Below are 17,789 nucleotides of genomic sequence, written 5' to 3' on the forward strand. Positions count from 1 at the left end.
GCTATAGGGGAGAAGGGTCTCTTTCAATAGCTGTAAACTGCAGTATGCTTGACAGGACACACGCCCTTGGATGTTGCATTAGTCAACTGGCCTAAAATAAGGCTACAAATTCAGTGACTGATACAAGAATGGGACAGAGTTCTTGTGGCCATGTGGCTTACCCCTAGGCAGTTGCCCATTCTGCCTACTAGAATAAATATAATTTAAAGAGGAAGAGCCAACATGGATATAGCAAAAGTAAGTTGTGACTCAGTGTTGGAATTCTTTGGCTGTATAAATGTGTCAGGATTTTTGTAACACATTTAGCAGAGTCCATCATGAAAGACTCCTGAGAAAAAAATGGGATAGAAGGCAATGTTCTGTTGGTGGATTGGGAACTGGTTAAAGGCAGGGCCGCTGAGAGACTGGGCCGGGCCCGGGGCGCCCCCCCCCCCCCCCCCCCCCCCGAGGTCGCCGCCACTCCCCCCTCCGTCCGCCACCGGGCCGGGCCCCCTGCATTGAAATCACAGCGCCTCTCACCTCCGTATGAAAGCGCTGCAAGCAGCAGGGCAGCAGATTGCCTCCCTTCGGCCCTCCTTCCCTCCTTGTGTCCCACCCTCACGGAAGTTACGTCAGATGAGGGTGGGGCACAGGGAGAGAAGGAGGCCCGAAGGGAGGCAATCTGCTGCCCTGCTGCTTGCAGCGCTTTCACACAGAGGTGAGAGGCGCTGTGATTTCAATGCAGGGGGCCCGGCCCAGTGGCAGACGATCGAAAATGGAAGGCGGGAGGGACTGCAGTGCCAAGCCCCCCTTGGAGGCCCGGGGAATTTTGCCCCCACCCCCACCCCTTGGCGGCTAGGGTTAAAGGATAGGAGGTTCAAAAGAAACAAGAGCAGCACCATATCAACCAGTGGCTGTATATATGAATAATTTTGACAAAGCAACTTCTGACAGCGGTATGAATCTGTTGTCCAAATATTTAGATATCACCATTAAGGCCTAACATGTTTTTGGCATATCAATGCCTGCATTAGTTCCTGCTTCAGGGGCAGATTTGAATCAAAAACACAGTGAGCTCCCTCAGCTCAGTGTGCACTGTTTCAAATACCACCAGATTTGATTCAAAACTTGTTAATAAAGTTATTTATATCTATGGTCACTGGTTAATATTGTGCTGCTCTTGTCTTTTAGATCTTCTACTCATTGCAGCCTCTTGCTGGTATAAAGAATAGGAAGCAAATATGACCATTTTAATGCCTTTTCTATGCAGAAATGTGCAGCTATAAAAGTGCACATGCCATATACACATAATTGGACTTTGTGGAGATATTGGCAGGACTTAGGTTAGAGAGATTTGTATTTATGGGCATACTTAAGTACATGTGTAAAATAGCACAGAAAATGTATGCATGATAAAGAGCAGGTGTAAATGTTAACACAAATTCCCTGAGATAATTCCCACATGGAGGTACTTACATACTTTAGTTTTTTAAATCTGCCTGTTCCTTCAGAGGATAAAGTATGTATGTAATATTTACACATAGGCCCAGTTACAAAATACTGCCAAGAACAGGACATAAGAATAGCCATATTGGGTCAGACCAATGGTTCATCTAGCACAGTATCCTGTTTCTAATAGTGGCCAATCCAGGTCACAAGTACCTGGCAGAAACCCAAATAGCAACATTCCATGCTACCAATCCCAGGACAAGCAGTGGCTCCCCCATGTCTGTCTCAATAGCAGACTATGGACTTTTCCTCCAGGAACTTGTACAACATTTTTTAAACCCAGGTACACTAACCGCTGTTACTAATCCTCCGGCAAAGAGTTCCAGAGCTTAACTATCTGAGTGAAAAAACCATTTCCTCCTATTTGTTTTAAAAGTATTTCCATTAGTGTCCCCTAGAAGCCCTTTTACTAAGCCGCAACAAAAATTGGCCTGCGGCAGTGCAAGTGCGTTTTTTGGACGTGCACCGGGCCAGTTTTTGCCCCACCCTGGAAAAGGACCTTTTTTTAAGGGGCTGGAAAATGGATATGCAGCAAAATAAAAAACAGCATGCATCCATTTTCGGCCTGAGACCTTACCGCCACCCATTGACTTAGCTGTAAGGTCTCAAGCGCTACCCGGGCGGTAGGTGTGCAGCGAGCGTACACTGTCATTTACCACTGAGTAAGCGCCACATGGTAGAAATATTTTCTACCACATGTTTTTGACGTGCGCCAAATTCAGAATTATCACCTGGGGCACACGGTAGCTGGGCAGTAATTCTGATTTGGCACATACTGGATACACGTAGGTCCTTACGCACCTCTTTGTAAAAGGGCCCCCTAGTCTTTGTACTCATTTTGAAAGAGTAAAAAATCGATTAACTTCTATTCATTCTACACCACTCAGGATTTTGTAGAATTAAATTATCTCTCTTCAGCCGTCTCTCTTCTAAGCTGAAGAGCCCTAACTTCTATAGCCTTTCCTCATATGAGAGGAGTTCCATCCTCTTTATTATTTGCTCACTCCTCTTTGAACCTTTTCTAATTCCACTATATCTTTTTTAAGATATGATGACCAGAACTGAACGCAATACTCAAGGTGAGGTCACACTATGGAGTGATACAGAGGCATTATAGTATTCTCTGTCTTATTTACCATCTCTTTCCTAATAATTCCTAGCAGACTGTTTGTTTTTTGGCTGCTGCCACACACTGGGCAGAAGATTTCAGCGTATTGTCTACAACACCACCTAGATCTTTATCTTAGGTGCTGACCCCAAAAGTGGACCCTAGCATCAGGTAACTGATTTAGATTGTTCTTCCCAATGTGCATCACTTTGCATTTGTCCACATTAAATTTCATCTGCCATTTGGATGCCCAGTCTTCCAATTCCTAAAGTCTTCCTGCAATTTTTCACAGTCCACATATGTTTAAGTCCACATATGTTTTAACAACCTTGAAGAGTTTTGTGTCATCTGCAAATTTTATCACCTCACTTGTCATTCCGTTTTCCAGATCATTTATAAATATGTTAAATAGTATCGGTCCCTGTAGCCACTCCACTATTAACCCTCCTCCACTGAGAGAAATGGCCATTTAACCTTACCCTCTGTTTTCTGTCCAGTAACCAATTCCTAATCCACAACAGAACATTGCCTCCTATTTCATGACTCTTTGATTTTCTCAGGAGGAGCTTTGTCAAAAGCTCTATGAAAATCTAGACACGCTACATCAACTGGCTCACTTTTATCAACATGTTCACGCCCTCAAAGAAATGAAGCAAATGGGTGAAGCAAGACTTCCCTTGGCTGAAACCATGCTGACTGTCCCATTAAAATATGTTTGTCTGCGTGCTCTGTAATTTTGTTCTTTATAATAGGTTCCACTATTTTACCCAGCACTGACGTCAGGCTTACTGGTCTGTAATTCCCCGGACACCCCTGGAACCTTTTTTTTTTAAATCAGCCACCCTCCAATCTTCAGGTACTATGGATGATTTTTAACATGTTACAGATTGCTAACAGCAGATCGGGAATTTCATGTTTGAGTTCCTTCAGTACCATTGGATGTATGCCATCCAGTAAAGATGATTTACTACTCTTTAATTTGTCTATTTGGCTCAGTAAGTTTTTCAGGTTCACCAAGATAGCTTTCAATTCCTCTGCATCATCACCCTTGAAAACCATTTCTGGTACTGGTAGATTTTACATCTTCTTCTGTTAAAGACCGAAGCAAAGAATTCATTCAGTTTCTCCGCTATGGCCTTGTCCTCCCTGAGTGCCCCTTTTGCTCCTTTATGATCTAAGGGTCCCACAGATTCCCTCGTAGGCTTTCTGCTTCTGATGTACCTGAAAAAGTTGTAACTGAGTTTTTGCTTCTGTAGCAAGTTTCTCTTCATATTCTCTTTTAGCTTTCTTTATCAATGCTTTGCATCTAATTTGCCAGTGCTATGTTGGTTCTTATTTTCTTCATTTAGATTCTTTTTCCATTCTTTGAAGAATGTTCTTTTGGCTCTAGTAGCCTCTTTCACTTCACCTTTTAATCATGCCATCTGTCGTTTATCTTCTTTCCACCTTTGTTAAATACATGGAGTGCATCTTGTCTGAGTTTCCAAGATGGTATTTTTAAACAATGTTCATTCCTGATTTAATGTCCTAACCTTTGCAACCAATCCTTTAGCTACTTTTTAACCATTTCCCTCATTTTATCGTAGTCACCCTTTTGAAAATTAAATGCTGCTACCTTAGATTTCCTTTGTGGCTTTATTCCAGAAAGTAGCTCAAACTTGATCATGTTATGATCACTGTTTCCCATTGGGTCCAACACCATTAACTCTCGTACTATGCCCTGCATTCCATTAAGGACTAGATCTAAAATGGCTACCCCTCTTGTCAGTTCCTGAATCAGTTGCTCCAAGAAGCAATCATTTATTACATCTAGGAATTTTATCTCCATGGCACTCCCTGATGTAACGTTTATCTAGTCAATATTGGTGTTATACTGTTGCCCAATATTTATTTATTCAGAACATTTATACCCCGCTTTATATCACTTAAAGTAGCCTCAAAGCGGCTTACAATGAACTGAGGAAACAATTACAATGACAGTAGAGAGGGTAGAAAGGATCAGAGGAAGAACGGAAGGGAAAATGCACTGAAAGACTTTGGCCAGATCAGAGGAGATACAAGTACAATGAAATCAGAAATTGATTAGATAGAAACAAAGAAACAGAGAAAAATAGACAATAAGGAAAGGTGGAAAAGTCCAAAATGGTCCATAAATATGTTGGTAGGAAGGACTTCAGGTGATATTTTGAGGCCGAGGTGTAGACTGAACCCCCTTTTGCTGCCTGTGCCAGTCTTTGATGGTAGAGAAGGTTTTAATTCAGTTGGATTGAACAGTGGCAACCGGCCATCCAACAGTGGTAGGATGAGATGAGAGCGACCGAACAGGCCAAGTCGAAAAAGCAGGCTGCAGAAGAAGTTGAAAGCTGCTCCTCAACCGTCCGCACCAGCTCATCAGACGATGGATGCAGCTACCAGGCGACGCAGTTTCAAAAGGCCCAACGGCCCAACCACAACGATCAACGGATGATGAACAGGCCTGGGGCAAATGGGCGGCAGGCTGAGTGCCTATAGGTGCAACCAAAATGTGACAGCAGTAGTAAGCGGCCTGAAGAGAAGAAGAGGAAACCAGAGGCAAACGGCAGCAGCTGGAGACTGTCATCGCTCGACCGAACAGCTGATCACGCGCAATGAAGGCGGGGCCCAGGATGCCAACGGGCCCGGCGACAACACCGCCAAGGAGTAGGGACATTAGTACGCCTGGTTCAGAGGCTGCCTCAGTGATCTCATACTCAAGCTGTTCAGGCTCTGACTTGCAGATAAGCTGCAGGGAGATGGTTCGAGACCTGGATTTGCATGAGTTTTCTGCATCACGACGTTGAGAAGGGGTTGGGTTTCTAGCATTAATGCGCCTGCCACAAGTGCCCCGGGAAGCTTTGGCTTTGGATCTTTATCTGGTGACTCTTTTTCCACAGAGCTGGTTATGCAGTTTAGTTGGTCCCCTTGGCTCTGCACTGCTGCCGTGTTATGGGCCAGTTCTTGGGTCACGCAACCCTCCTCCTGTACCACCACCCCGTGCTTTATTCCCGCTGACAAGATTGCGGCTCCACAGCCACCAGGGCTCCTCCTGCGACACGGACACACGACCTTCCTGCGACGGGACTGCAACGTTAAGCGCAGCTTACGAATCCCGCGCTGTGCCTGACAGCACCCACTGCCCTTCTCCTCCAGCAGCAGCACTTCCTCGCTCGAGTCCGCAGCAGATGAATTTCCCCTCGGTGCTGCGGGCCTGAGCTCCATCCCTCCCGGCATCGGCCTCCCTCAGTATGCCAGCTTTCCTAATTTCTATAAACATTTCTTCATCTGTCAAGAAACAAATTTGCAGCTCCAAATTCGTCAGGATTTGATTCTGCTTGGGAGACCCCAATGGATTTCTAGTCCATCGCCTTAACCACTCGGCCCTGACTACCACCTAAACTGATACTAATCATTTCTATAGCGCTACTAGATGTACACATTATATGCAGGTACTTTCTCTGTCCATAGAGGACTCACAATCTAAGTTTTTGTACCTGAGACAATGGAGAGTTAAGTGAGTTGCCCAAGGTCACACGGAGCTATTGTGGGAATCGAACCCAGGTCACCAGGATCAAAGCTCACTACACTAACCATTGGGCTACTCCTCCACTCCATATTTCTTAGTGGAAAGTGATAAGTAATGGAATTTCCGTGGGACCAGTCTTGTTCCACATATTCACTAATGATCTGAAAAAAGAATTAAAGAATATGATCAAATTTGTAGAAGAAACAAAGGCCCCGGTGTGAGTGAAAACCTGTGCTAATATTTAGTGTGAATTTTCATTTGCTCATGGTTAGAAAAAAAATGAGTTAACCAATGCAGTAAGCTAATGATATGCGGATGCTTCAGGTATTTTAAACAATCTATGCTATAAAAAAAGGAACACTTTTGCACATTTGTTGTACTGGGGTGTGCATGAAAAATCATACCGAAGTTAACTGTTTAAAAGAAATGGAGGAAGAAACACAGGAGAGGGAATCTGAAGTACACTCACAAAAGAATGAAAACCAAGCCTGCGTCGGGAGTCTATCAATATTGATAATGTTCAAATATGTCAATTTAATCCAAAACCCTCTGGCAGAGGTAGTAGTCTCAGAGCAATGAAAAGACGCCAAAAGCAGCGCGGGTACAACAAGGAGCTTCATGAGCATAAACTCAAACAAGTAAAAGCTGTGGGTTTTATGCTCACAATGCTCCTTGTTGTACCTGCGCTGCTTTTGGCGTCTTTTCATTGTTCTGAGACTACTACCTCTGACATAGAGGATGTTTGGTTCAATTGACATATTTGAACATCATCAGTATTGATAGACCACTGACGCAAGCAGTTTCGCTGAAACACCGACTGTGTCAGGTCTATTCAATAAAATATTGAGTTGACATCTCCACTCTTGAAGGCTCTTTGTGCTTCTTGATTTTTGATAAAAGAAATGGAGGACTAGTAGACCTAATGAAAGGGGGGGGGGCCAATAAGCCCTTTTGAGAGGACCTGGGGGGACTCAAGCATGGTGGCTCCTGAAGCCTGTCTCAGCCACCCTCATTTAAAATATAAGATCCTGGCACCCTGCCCCACCTCTAGTCCCATGTCGGGGGTAGCAGTGATTTCCCACTTGCTCCTGCACCAGAAATGCTGTTTTAGAAAAAAGCAGAACCTGATACCTAGCAGTACACTGAAACATACCACTAGGGGTCAGCCTGACAAATAAGAGCTTGAGGGAGGGTGGAAAAGAGGAGTGGAGAGAGAGAAAACATATTTGAAACATTATTTTTCAAGTTTTCTCGTCTTCCCCCCTGCCTCCAAAGCTCTTCATATCTCTAGTCCCTATCTCAGAAAAGGTACAGGGAACAATAATAAAAATGGGAATGAAATTGCTCTTGTATTAAAAAAAAAAAACCATGAATGGATAGGAATTGCCAGCTTGGAAAAGACTTCCAGTGAGAAGTTTATAAAATTGAGTGTTACGGAACAAATAGTACAAAGATTATGGAGATGCTTCATGAAACCCAACTGGTGGCATATTGAAAGCCACATATAAGAAAGCATTTTTTTTAAATCTAAGCACAGTTAAATTGTGGGGTTTGTTGTCAGATTTGTAGCCAAGCCCAAATGTATACAAGTTTCAAAAAAGGTGTGCACAATTGTTTGGATGAGTGATCTTTTAAAATCTATTAGCCAGTTAGTACTGGGGAATGCAGCTTCTTATTGCTGGGCATGAACTAAAAGAAAAAGATCTCTTCAAAATGTGGTGGGTATTTGTTCCAGGTAGCCTCGACTGGTCACAGAAGTTTCTGGGTTCTTTTGGCCATTGGTCTAACACATTATGGCCATTGCTATGATCTTACAATCCATTTAAACCAGGGGTTCTCAACCCAGTCCTCGGGACACACATAGCCAGTCAGGTTTTCAGGATACTCTAAATGAATATGCATGAGATAAATTCGCATACAGTGGATCCGCATTCAAATCTGTCTTGTGCATATTCATTGTGGATATCATGAAAACCTGATTGGCTAGGTGTGTCACGAGGATTGGGTTGAGAATCCCTGATTTAGACTATTAGACTGGAATCATTTTAATTATAATTTAGTTTCTCCAGAGATGAGCAAGCCATGCATATCCTGGAATTCATCTGATGGAGTCCAGGTCAGAGCAATATAAGCAAAGCTTTAAAAAAATATTCTACTGAGCACGTGTGGCACATTGTCATCCAACGAATCTACATCTATTTTTTTTCCCATGGAGCCCAGAGGTTGTGACATGAGACAGAACCATTTTTATTATTATTATTTCATGTTTGTTACCAGATTCTCTCACCTCTTAGAAAGATCTAGTTAGGTTTGGTTTTTTTTTCATACAGTTCCTACAAGTACAAGTTTTCTTGCACCAGTCTCAATGCATCTTTCAGTATCGAGGAGTTTGATTTTGCTATGGCTATTTTTGTCCAGTTGCCCAAAATGAAGAAGGCCAGTAATGTCAAGAAATTAATATATGCCGTATCTTAGTCCTAGGTACAACATTTTCTGGCTATTCCCTCTGCCAGCACATGATAGCTAGGAGTCATCAAGACATATGGAAAGGCTCTTTTGCTCACTCAGATCCAATCCAGGTCTGTTGGTATTGGAGCACCAGTTACACCAGATGTTGATAGTGCATTCATATAGAGGAAGCATTGTTTGTCCTTGTTATCCAACCAAGATGTTTTACGTTAGTTTAGTTTATTTAAAATTGATAATCATCAGAGTGGTATGTGATAAAATTGTAAAGAGTAAAAAGAAATACTGACTCAGAGAGTAAAAGACAAAAGCAAAAATTGAAAATTGCAACTGTTTTAGGTCTTGTTTGATGCATCCAAAGGATTCTGCTGCCCTGACACCAAAATGGAGCATTGAGCAAACGTAAAGTGACAATGACAACAGTCCTTGTTGGTGCCTATTGCAGTTAGGGCTGCCATATCACCTGCTAAACATCCCCGCAGAGAAGATTTTACTTCCTCCTATACCTGTGGAGCATGCAAACATTCTTCAGGGCCTAGTTCACAGCCACCAATATACCTCAAGTGGTCCAAGAGGGATGTTAACATTCCTACTGCTTCTCATGCATCTTCAAGATCAGCAGTATTTGATGAGGAGTTGAAGAAGAAAATCCAAGAACTGCTGGGCTTAGTGGTTAGAGAAGCAGGTTGTGAACAAGGGCTCAAATCTCATGTCGTTCAATGATACGTTCTGTGACCTTGGGCAAGGCATTTTATCTGTAATTGCCTCATGCACAATTTAGATTGTAAGCCCACTTAGGGAAATACAATGTAGTTCCTGCTGTATAGAACATAAACTATATCCCAACCCAAACCCTGGTTGCATATTCTGAAATACTGCTGTGCCCTGGCAATTCAGTTTTCTTGTTTCCTAATTTTTCCTCATAGCAGTTTTACCATTATTCCCTCTTCCTTTGGTTTTCTTGTTCAGGATAGAACTCAGCAAAACAATATTTGTGATTTTAATAGATTGCTTATGTTAAGGACAACTTTATGTTATATATTATCTGTGCTTTATGTATTATCTTTACATTCTAATTTGTTTCATTTTACTGTAAGAATGGAAACTGCATACTGATGTGCAAAAAAAACATGCAGTGTACAAGAGCCCTATTCTCTCAGGTTGGATGATTTTCAAAACTAACAATGTATGTTTATCTCCATGTTAACTAGGTCCTGGAGTTGCTGGCTACCTAACTGCAGGGACCACATCCACAGTAATGCCCAGTGTACCACCACCAGTCGACCACGAAGTTGGAGATCTTGGTTAGCAGATCCTGCGGATCTACCAATGAAGATTTGAAAAGACAGAACGATTAAAGGGGTGGAGCAAGAATAGTCCTCCTTCAGTGACTGAAATGGGACATTTTTCCTGCCTTTCACAATAGTGTTATTCCTTTTCTATGAATATATTTTTATTTAGAAGAAGTCAAAGTGATTCTAATAGTTTCACAGTGTAATATAAAATGACTCTGTGGATCAGCCTAAATATGTACACGAGTATTTTTCTTGTTGTACATAAGCACATTTAGTTCCTTTTGTATTTGTTTACAGGACTGTGAATTGAAAAAAAACCCCACTTTTCTAATTTTTTAATTTTTTTTCTTAATTGGCACTATTGTGGAGTTGAAGACATTTTAAATGTATTGGACTAAATCACTCAACTTGCATTTGAAGGGCATTTTTTTTCTTCTTGTCTGAAATGGTTGGCATCATTAACCATAACTTCCTCAGTGTGGCTCAGTTCCAGGTCATCATTCTCCTTTATTATTTACGAGCATCATCTTTCCTGAGAGCAGACCTCTGTAGGGACATTTGTATGTACAGTATAACTGGCTTTACCAAATAAAAGAAGAGCTTCTGCAAAAGAAACACCATCTCAACATGCTATGTAAGAACCTAGTGCAATTGTGAAATGTTCTATATTACCCAATATATAAAACTTTCTATATTGGATGTACATTATAAAGATCATTCATATGTGTACATAAAATTAAAAAAATAATAATAATGAAAGGAGTTTGACAGCCTTATTAATTGTACAGAATACAGATACTCAGCTTTGGTGATGTTAAATCTGTGCTCCATTGAAGAAGAAAGGGGGATCTATTCCCTTAACAGAAGAAAAATCCTTCCCTTTGTTAAGGAAGTTGCTGCTGTAGCTCCTACAGTATACAAATACATTAAAGAGAGATATGCTGCTCCTAGAGTTTAGTCTAATGAGCAGATGACAGGCTGCTTTAGTGAATCAAGGATCTTTCCTGCTAAAGTCTAAAGGAAAGGACAGTGAGAAGAATGGTTATGGGTCCAGGATGAAGATTCAGGTAGTACTGTTTGCTTCAGCTGGTTGAAGTGAATTGCATACAAACATTGCTTCTATACGTAGCATGCAGGAAAATGTACACCCATAATATTCTGTTATCTTTATCGTCTTCTGATTTTAACAGATGGCTAATTAAGCATAAAAGGTATCAAATTGGTTCTGCAAATTTATAACTAGGTATAAAATATAATACTGTTACAGATTATGTGACCCAAGATTATCTAGGCATAAAGCCTATTCACCTATTGCAGGACAAAGATCAAAGGACTCCCCCTGCCCCCACTTCAAAGCAATTTTCTACAAAGGTCTGAGGAGTGAACCTTTTTTTTTTTTCCTTTGACTTTCTGGCTCTTGAAACAATGCAGTCTGTTCCCCTCACCCCACCCCCTTTGTAGAAATAATACAGTGGTACCCAAACCTTCTCAGGTCAGGGTGCCCCTAGGCTAAACATTTCCTCTCAGGTCTCCCCACTGCTGATTCTGGTATTGAGTCCTACCTTTACTTATTGATTTATTGCATTTGTATCCCACATTTTCCCACCTATTTGCAGGCTCAATATGGCTTACGTTGCTCTGCCCTGGCTATTGTCATGGCAGACTAGAAATATAATTAATAACATAAGAATATGAGTAACATAATGGAATAAAACATTAGGTATAACAAGATTGATAATGAAATAACAATTAAAACAGTAATGTATTAGAGTTCAGGTGATGGGTCGTTATGATATGTTCTATTGAAGAGATAGGTCTTCAGTGATTTCCGAAAATTGATAAGGTCACTTTGTTGGCAGGGATGCCCAAGCCCCACCAGCTGAAGTCCACTGCCCAAGGCCCAAGCTCCAGAGCAAATTGGTGGTATGCTTCAGCCACTGATGCTGGCATTCCCACACATGCCGTCCTTCTCCCCCCCTTTTCTATCCAGTGTCTGCCTTCTACTCTCCCTCCATCTAGTGTACCCTCCTCCTCCCATTGACCACCATCTCTCTCTCCCTCCCTTGTGCCCCAGGACCAACATCTCAAGCAGCAACTCTCCCTTCCGCCCCTCCTCCATCATGTCCAACATTTCTCATTCCCCTCCACCCCTATGTCAACATTTCTCCCACTCTCACCCCTCTCTCCTCTCCATGCAGCATCTACTCCACCCCATATACAAGATTTTCCCCTTTCTCATCCTCACCATCCCTTTGCTGCATATCTTCCTCCCTCCCCCTCCACCCCATGCAGCACCTCTCCTTCCCTCACCACTCCTTTGCTGCATCTCTTCCTTCCACCCCCAGCAATTCTGCCCCACTCCCCCCCCCCATGCAACATCTCTTCTTCCCTCCCCACCCACAACTCTCCCTTTTGCTTCAGTGGGTTCCCAATAGTGGCATTGGTTCCTACATGCTACCTGCCACTAACCTAGAAGCCTCCTCTCTGCCATATCCTGCCCCTGGGTTAGTGGTAGGTAGCATGTAGGAATCACTGCCCCTGCCAGGAACCTTTCTACTGCTGCTCCTCACCCTCTGGTGGTTGGGGGGGGGGGGGAGACGGGTGGGCAGGATTCACTGCTCCCTTGCAGCCTTCTGCCTCCTAAACCTGCGGCATGGCAGGGCCCAGGATTCACTGCAGCCGTACATGTATCTCCCAGCTTCCTCAGCAGCACCCTTGTGATTTTGCCGCGGCGCACAGTTTGGGAAGCGCTGAAATAGTACACAAACTTCATTCCCAAATGTTTTGCCAAAGTTATATAAATAATTCATAATTTACTATATAAACAAAGCAAATTTGAAAAACTGTGAAACTAAATTGCATTTCCCATAAGCCCTGTGTTTAATACCCATAGAATTGATGTAAGTTAAAGTATGACAAAATCTCTCAATCAAATTCATATCTTTTATTTTTTTTAAATGCGTGGTTTCACTTTCAAAGGACAACTTGGGTAAAGAATACAAAACTCTTACTATTTTTCTCTCTCGAAGACTTCAAACATAAGAATCTGTCACTTCCATATAACACAATAGTAAACAAGAAGGCCATTCTAAACAGACATAATTACATTAGTATAAAATTCAAGTTAAACCAGACCCACGTTCTCACACATGCATTCCAATATGCCCACAGTAGCTGGAATTTAATAGTTCTGTATTACGCAAAGCAAATTCCCAAACTATTATTGAACTTTTAAATGTGGCACACACTGATTATAATGATAAACAGCCATCACCTATGCCTAAAATAATTTATTCCTCTCCTAGAAAGTTTAGGGGCTCTTTTACTAAGCTGTGTTAAGTACTAACTTGCACCTATTGCAGGAAAAAATGGAGTGCCATGGGACGCACTACAGCATTACGCGGTGTTTTGAGAATGTACGAGAGGCATGTTAGGGGTAGAGTGGGTATTCCTATGGTAAACATTTAGCGCACAGAAAATGCAGGAGCCCTTACTGCCTACAAAATAGGTGCTGGTAAGTGCCCCTGTTGTAGGTTTTTTTTTTTTTTTTTAATGGATGCAAGCTAATGGCATTCTTCTGCAAGAGACTTCTGTCTGATCTCATTGCACCTAAAAGGGTCTCATTATTCTCTCATTGAGATGGCACAATCTGACAATACATGTTAGAGATCTTTTTTTCCTCTCTCTGGGGGGAGAGAGAGGATCGCCTTACTGTCCATCCAGTTAGGGGGAGCTTGGGATCCTGGATGAGCCCTCAGTTTGTCAAAAAAATAAATAAATTAAGCACATCTTTCCCAGGTGCAAGTTTCTGCTTTATTCATATGCATGCTTGTATATAGAGACACTGCAGGCGAAGTCCCCATGTAGTCTCTAAATGTACAGAGTCAAAAACTGTTTCTATACATTAAAAAAAAAAGATACACTGTGTTCGCCACAATTAATTACAGACATTCCTATGTTATCACTTTATTTCAGGCTTTGAGAAAAGACAGTTGTTCCCATAACATACTCAGGTCTTCCTTTCTAATATAATTATTGACTTTGAGTTTGGTTCTTTGCTGACTAAAACTGAGAACAATGTATTTATCTCTAGCTTACAAATTAAACTTTGCTTTACCTATAAAACTGTAGCTTAAATTCATATTTATATATCAAAGCTAAATCTTACAGGCACTGAAGAAATTGAAGTTGAAAAAGCTAGGCACAGACATAATTTACGGAGTGTGAATACCCGTTCCAAAGCAGTCCCGCCACCAAGACCCTGACACAGTGAGACGAAACACTGGCCATTGTTGGCTTGGGGCAAGGGGAGAGAAGGAACGAGTCGGAATCATTGAATACCCTTGTGCAAGCAGTTTCAAAAAATAAGTGTTCTTTTGAACTATAGATTCAGATTAACACCGGGTTGAGTAGCTCCTTTGAGTACCATAGTGAGAGAGAAATCTTTAATAATCTACAGATTGAGATACATTGTGTGAAAGAGATTAGATTACCACACAGTTTTGAAGGTTTTGGCCAATGATGAACAGAGGATCATTATAGATCCGTTTTAGCTCCGATCAGTGCTTTTTTTTTGTAGAAAAAAAAGGTGCTGGTACTCATTGTGGGCGGAGTCACTACATATGACTCCACCCCTATTATAACCACACCCCTTATACCAGCCATAGCGAATATAAACAGACATCATTAAACATATTATACTAGTATAGGAGAAAAAATAATGTGATATTTTTTTCATTATAAATAATTTCTGTAAGCTGTTACAGCTCCAGTATACCCAGTGCAAAATAAGACAGCAGATGTAAATTCTCAAATTAGACATATTTCAGACACTAAAATGAAAATAAAAGGATTTTTTCTACCTTTGTTGTCTGGTGACTTTGTTTTTCTGATCATGCTGGCTCAGTATCCGATTATGCTGCTATCTGTCCTCTTAACTCCATTTCCAGGGCTTCCTTTCCATTTATTTCTTACTTTCCGCCTTTCTTCTTCATTTCTTGCCCTACATCCGTAAGTAAAAGCTGGGTCCTCCGCAGACTTGACTGTCCAGTGGATCCAGCTTCTGCCTATTTTCTTCATCCATGTGCAGTTTTTCTCGTCTCTTCCTTTTCCCTCACCTCATCTCCTTCCTCACTCTTCCCTCGCCTCCATCCATGTCCAGCATTTCTTCTGTCTCCTCCATCCACCCATGTCTAGCAGCCCTCCTCTCCCCTCCCCTCCATCCACCCACCCATGTCCAGCAACCCTCCTCTCTCCCCTGCCCTCCCCTCCATCCACCCACCCATGTCCAGCATTTCTTCTCTCTCCCTTCCCTCTCCTCCATCCACCCATGTCCAGCAACCCTCCTCTCCCTCCTGCCCTCCCCTCCATCCACCCATGTCCAGCAACCCTCCTCTCCCCCTGCCCTCCCCTCCATCCACCCATGTCCAGCATTTCTTCTCTCTCCCTTCCCTCTCTTCCATCCACCCATGTCCAGCAACCCTCCTCTGCCCTCTGCCCTCTCCTCAATCCTCCCATGTCCAGCAACCCTCCTCTCCCCCCTGCCCTCCCCTCCATCCACCCATGTCCAGCATTTCTTCTCTCTCCCTTTCCTCTCCTCCATCCACCCATGTCCAGCAACCCCCTCCCCTCCATCCACCCATGTCCAGTGACCCTCCTCTGCCCCTGCCCTCTCCTCCATCCACCCATGTCCAGCAACCCTCATCTCCCCCCTGCCCTCCCCTCCATCCACCCACCCATGTCTAGCAAACCCCCTCCCCTCCATCCACCCATGTCCAGTGACCCTCCTGCCCTCTGCCATCCACCTATGTCCAGAAAACCCCCTCCCCTCCATCCACCAATGTCCAGCGACCCTCCAGTCCCCCCTGCCATCCACCCATGTCCAGCGACTCTCCTCGTTCCCCTGCTCCCCCTCCCTCCAGCCACCCATATCCATCTGAGCCCCCCTCCCATCTGAGCCCCCCTCCCCGACCCAGTCCCCACCTGCCTAACAGCTCCGTGCCGCCAGACGACCCTCTTCTGCCACCCGACCCGGCCAGCACCTGACCCAGCATTTTAAAAAAATCTACGAAGCGGCAGCAAGGTGCTTTGCATCTGAGAGTAAAAGAAGGAAAATCACTTCGTCGGCTGGCCTTCCCTCACTGTGTCCCGCCCTTGCGGAAGTTACATCAGAACTGTCGGGTGGCAGAAGGGTCGTCTGGCGGCACGGAGTACGCGGAGGGACCCTGTAGGCTAGCTCGGGAGAGGGAGGGAGGAGAGCCGGCTCCAGCACAACGTCGGACCTACAAAAAAGGTGCCGGTAGCATACCGGCACAAAAAAAAGCACTGGCTCCGATAGATAATCACATCTAGGAGCTCTATGAGGCCTTTTTTCCTTCCATATAGAACGATGTTATGTTTGAATACTATTAATTAATTGATCAGTGGAAATAAAGACAAGTGACAGTATCTATATATTGCACTGTACAGGAGGAAATGTGAGCAGGCGCTTTATACGATTAAGCGTGTGATCAAAAGTTTTAATCATAATTAATCATGCAATTAAACCTTTTTAATCAATGAACAGCCCTAGTTAATATATTTCATGCTTTTCTAATTGTTATGTAAGCCGTATTGAACCTGAGTTCTACTTGGGCTAATGTGGGATATAAATGTCATAAAAAATTAAGAAATAAATAATCCAATCCATTGGTTTTCTTCTATTTTGTCCTTGTGATGACTTATACTGTGCCAAAACTGTTTCTGACTTTATTTGTTTTGGACTGCTTTGGGTCCTACTGATCTGTACATCTGCTGTCTGGAATTTTGGAAGATGGAAAAGAGACAGAATAATAGAATTCAGTAACATCCAAAATGTATTCATTAACGTCATAATTGTGTTCACATTTGAGTAATAATTAAGAAAATGCTGTTAAAAATGAATTGAAGAAGAAATATATATTACAGAACTGGAAAATGTTGGTATATTGAGACTGGTTCTGGACTTCTGCACGAAAGTAGCTTTGCCCACAGTATTGAATACCTCTCTTTTAAATAGTAGTAACAAACAATATTAAGTGTATTTTTATAATATACCATTGCATTCCACAAAACAAAAGGAGCAAGTTCTCACAAACCATCTTTCTCTTTTATATAGGCACAGGAAAAAAAAAGATTTTAAATGCTCCCAGGTTTCAACTTAATTCCTGTTTGTGGGATATAAATGGAACAAGGTAAAAACCAGATTACCAGGATTTCGCGGAGGTCCATAGGAATCCATTAAAATCCATGTATGAAGGCCGGAGTCCTGGAAATCCGGATATATCTGGGAAATAAGTTTTTAATTTTTTTTCCCAGGCGCTAAATCGTAATCAATATGTAATTTGGAGGGGTGGGTTATAGGGACACCCTAGCATGCAGAGATTTTTTTTTCTCTCCTGGTAAACGGGCACTAAAATAGACATCATGTTATGAGGTGCTCAACATTCAGAATTTCTATTTATGTATTTACTTATGACATTAATAACAAATGACTACTCAACCTATGAAAGGTTGTTCTGTTATTATAGTTTCTCTGTGTATATCCGTAAGCTGCAAGCTGGCATGTCTGAAAATATAAGTGATGAAATAAAAATGCTACCAATAATAAAGGACGACAACGTGGATATAGCAGCTCATAAGTGTGTAAGCTTTTTGTTTTGAGTGTACGCAGAACAACGGCTGCGGGAGGAAGAGGAAACATAGATTAACCTAAGTGGCTTCAACGTTTTGATGTCATGCTGTCTCCTGTTCGCAATCAAACCTCCTTGCAAATTGCAATCAATAGATGGCGATCTCAGAATGAGGCTTGGAACACATACAGTGCAAGAGACGGCAGTCGCATTCGCGCATGGGCTTACGTCAGTACTTCCGG

The 17,789-nt window shown here is 42.5% G+C and overlaps 1 protein-coding gene across 5 annotated transcripts in view; it reads left to right on the forward strand.

Moving 5' to 3' along the window:
- Positions 1 to 10,621, forward strand: part of DNAJC13 (DnaJ heat shock protein family (Hsp40) member C13) — a 542,758-nt gene extending 532,137 nt beyond the window's left edge. For 4 of the 5 annotated variants that reach the window (XM_030206535.1, XM_030206508.1, XM_030206518.1 and 1 more), the window contains one exon: positions 9,815 to 10,621. In XM_030206535.1, coding sequence (XP_030062395.1) covers positions 9,815 to 9,912 — 98 coding nt within the window. In that variant the 3' untranslated portion in view covers positions 9,913 to 10,621. The remainder of the gene's footprint in view (positions 1 to 9,814) is intronic. The other variant, XR_003942499.1, reaches the window with a different exon arrangement.
- Positions 10,622 to 17,789: the final 7,168 nt, after the last annotated feature.

Source organism: Microcaecilia unicolor, chromosome 1, assembly GCF_901765095.1.
Source record: "Microcaecilia unicolor chromosome 1, aMicUni1.1, whole genome shotgun sequence".
NCBI lineage: Eukaryota > Metazoa > Chordata > Amphibia > Gymnophiona > Siphonopidae > Microcaecilia > Microcaecilia unicolor.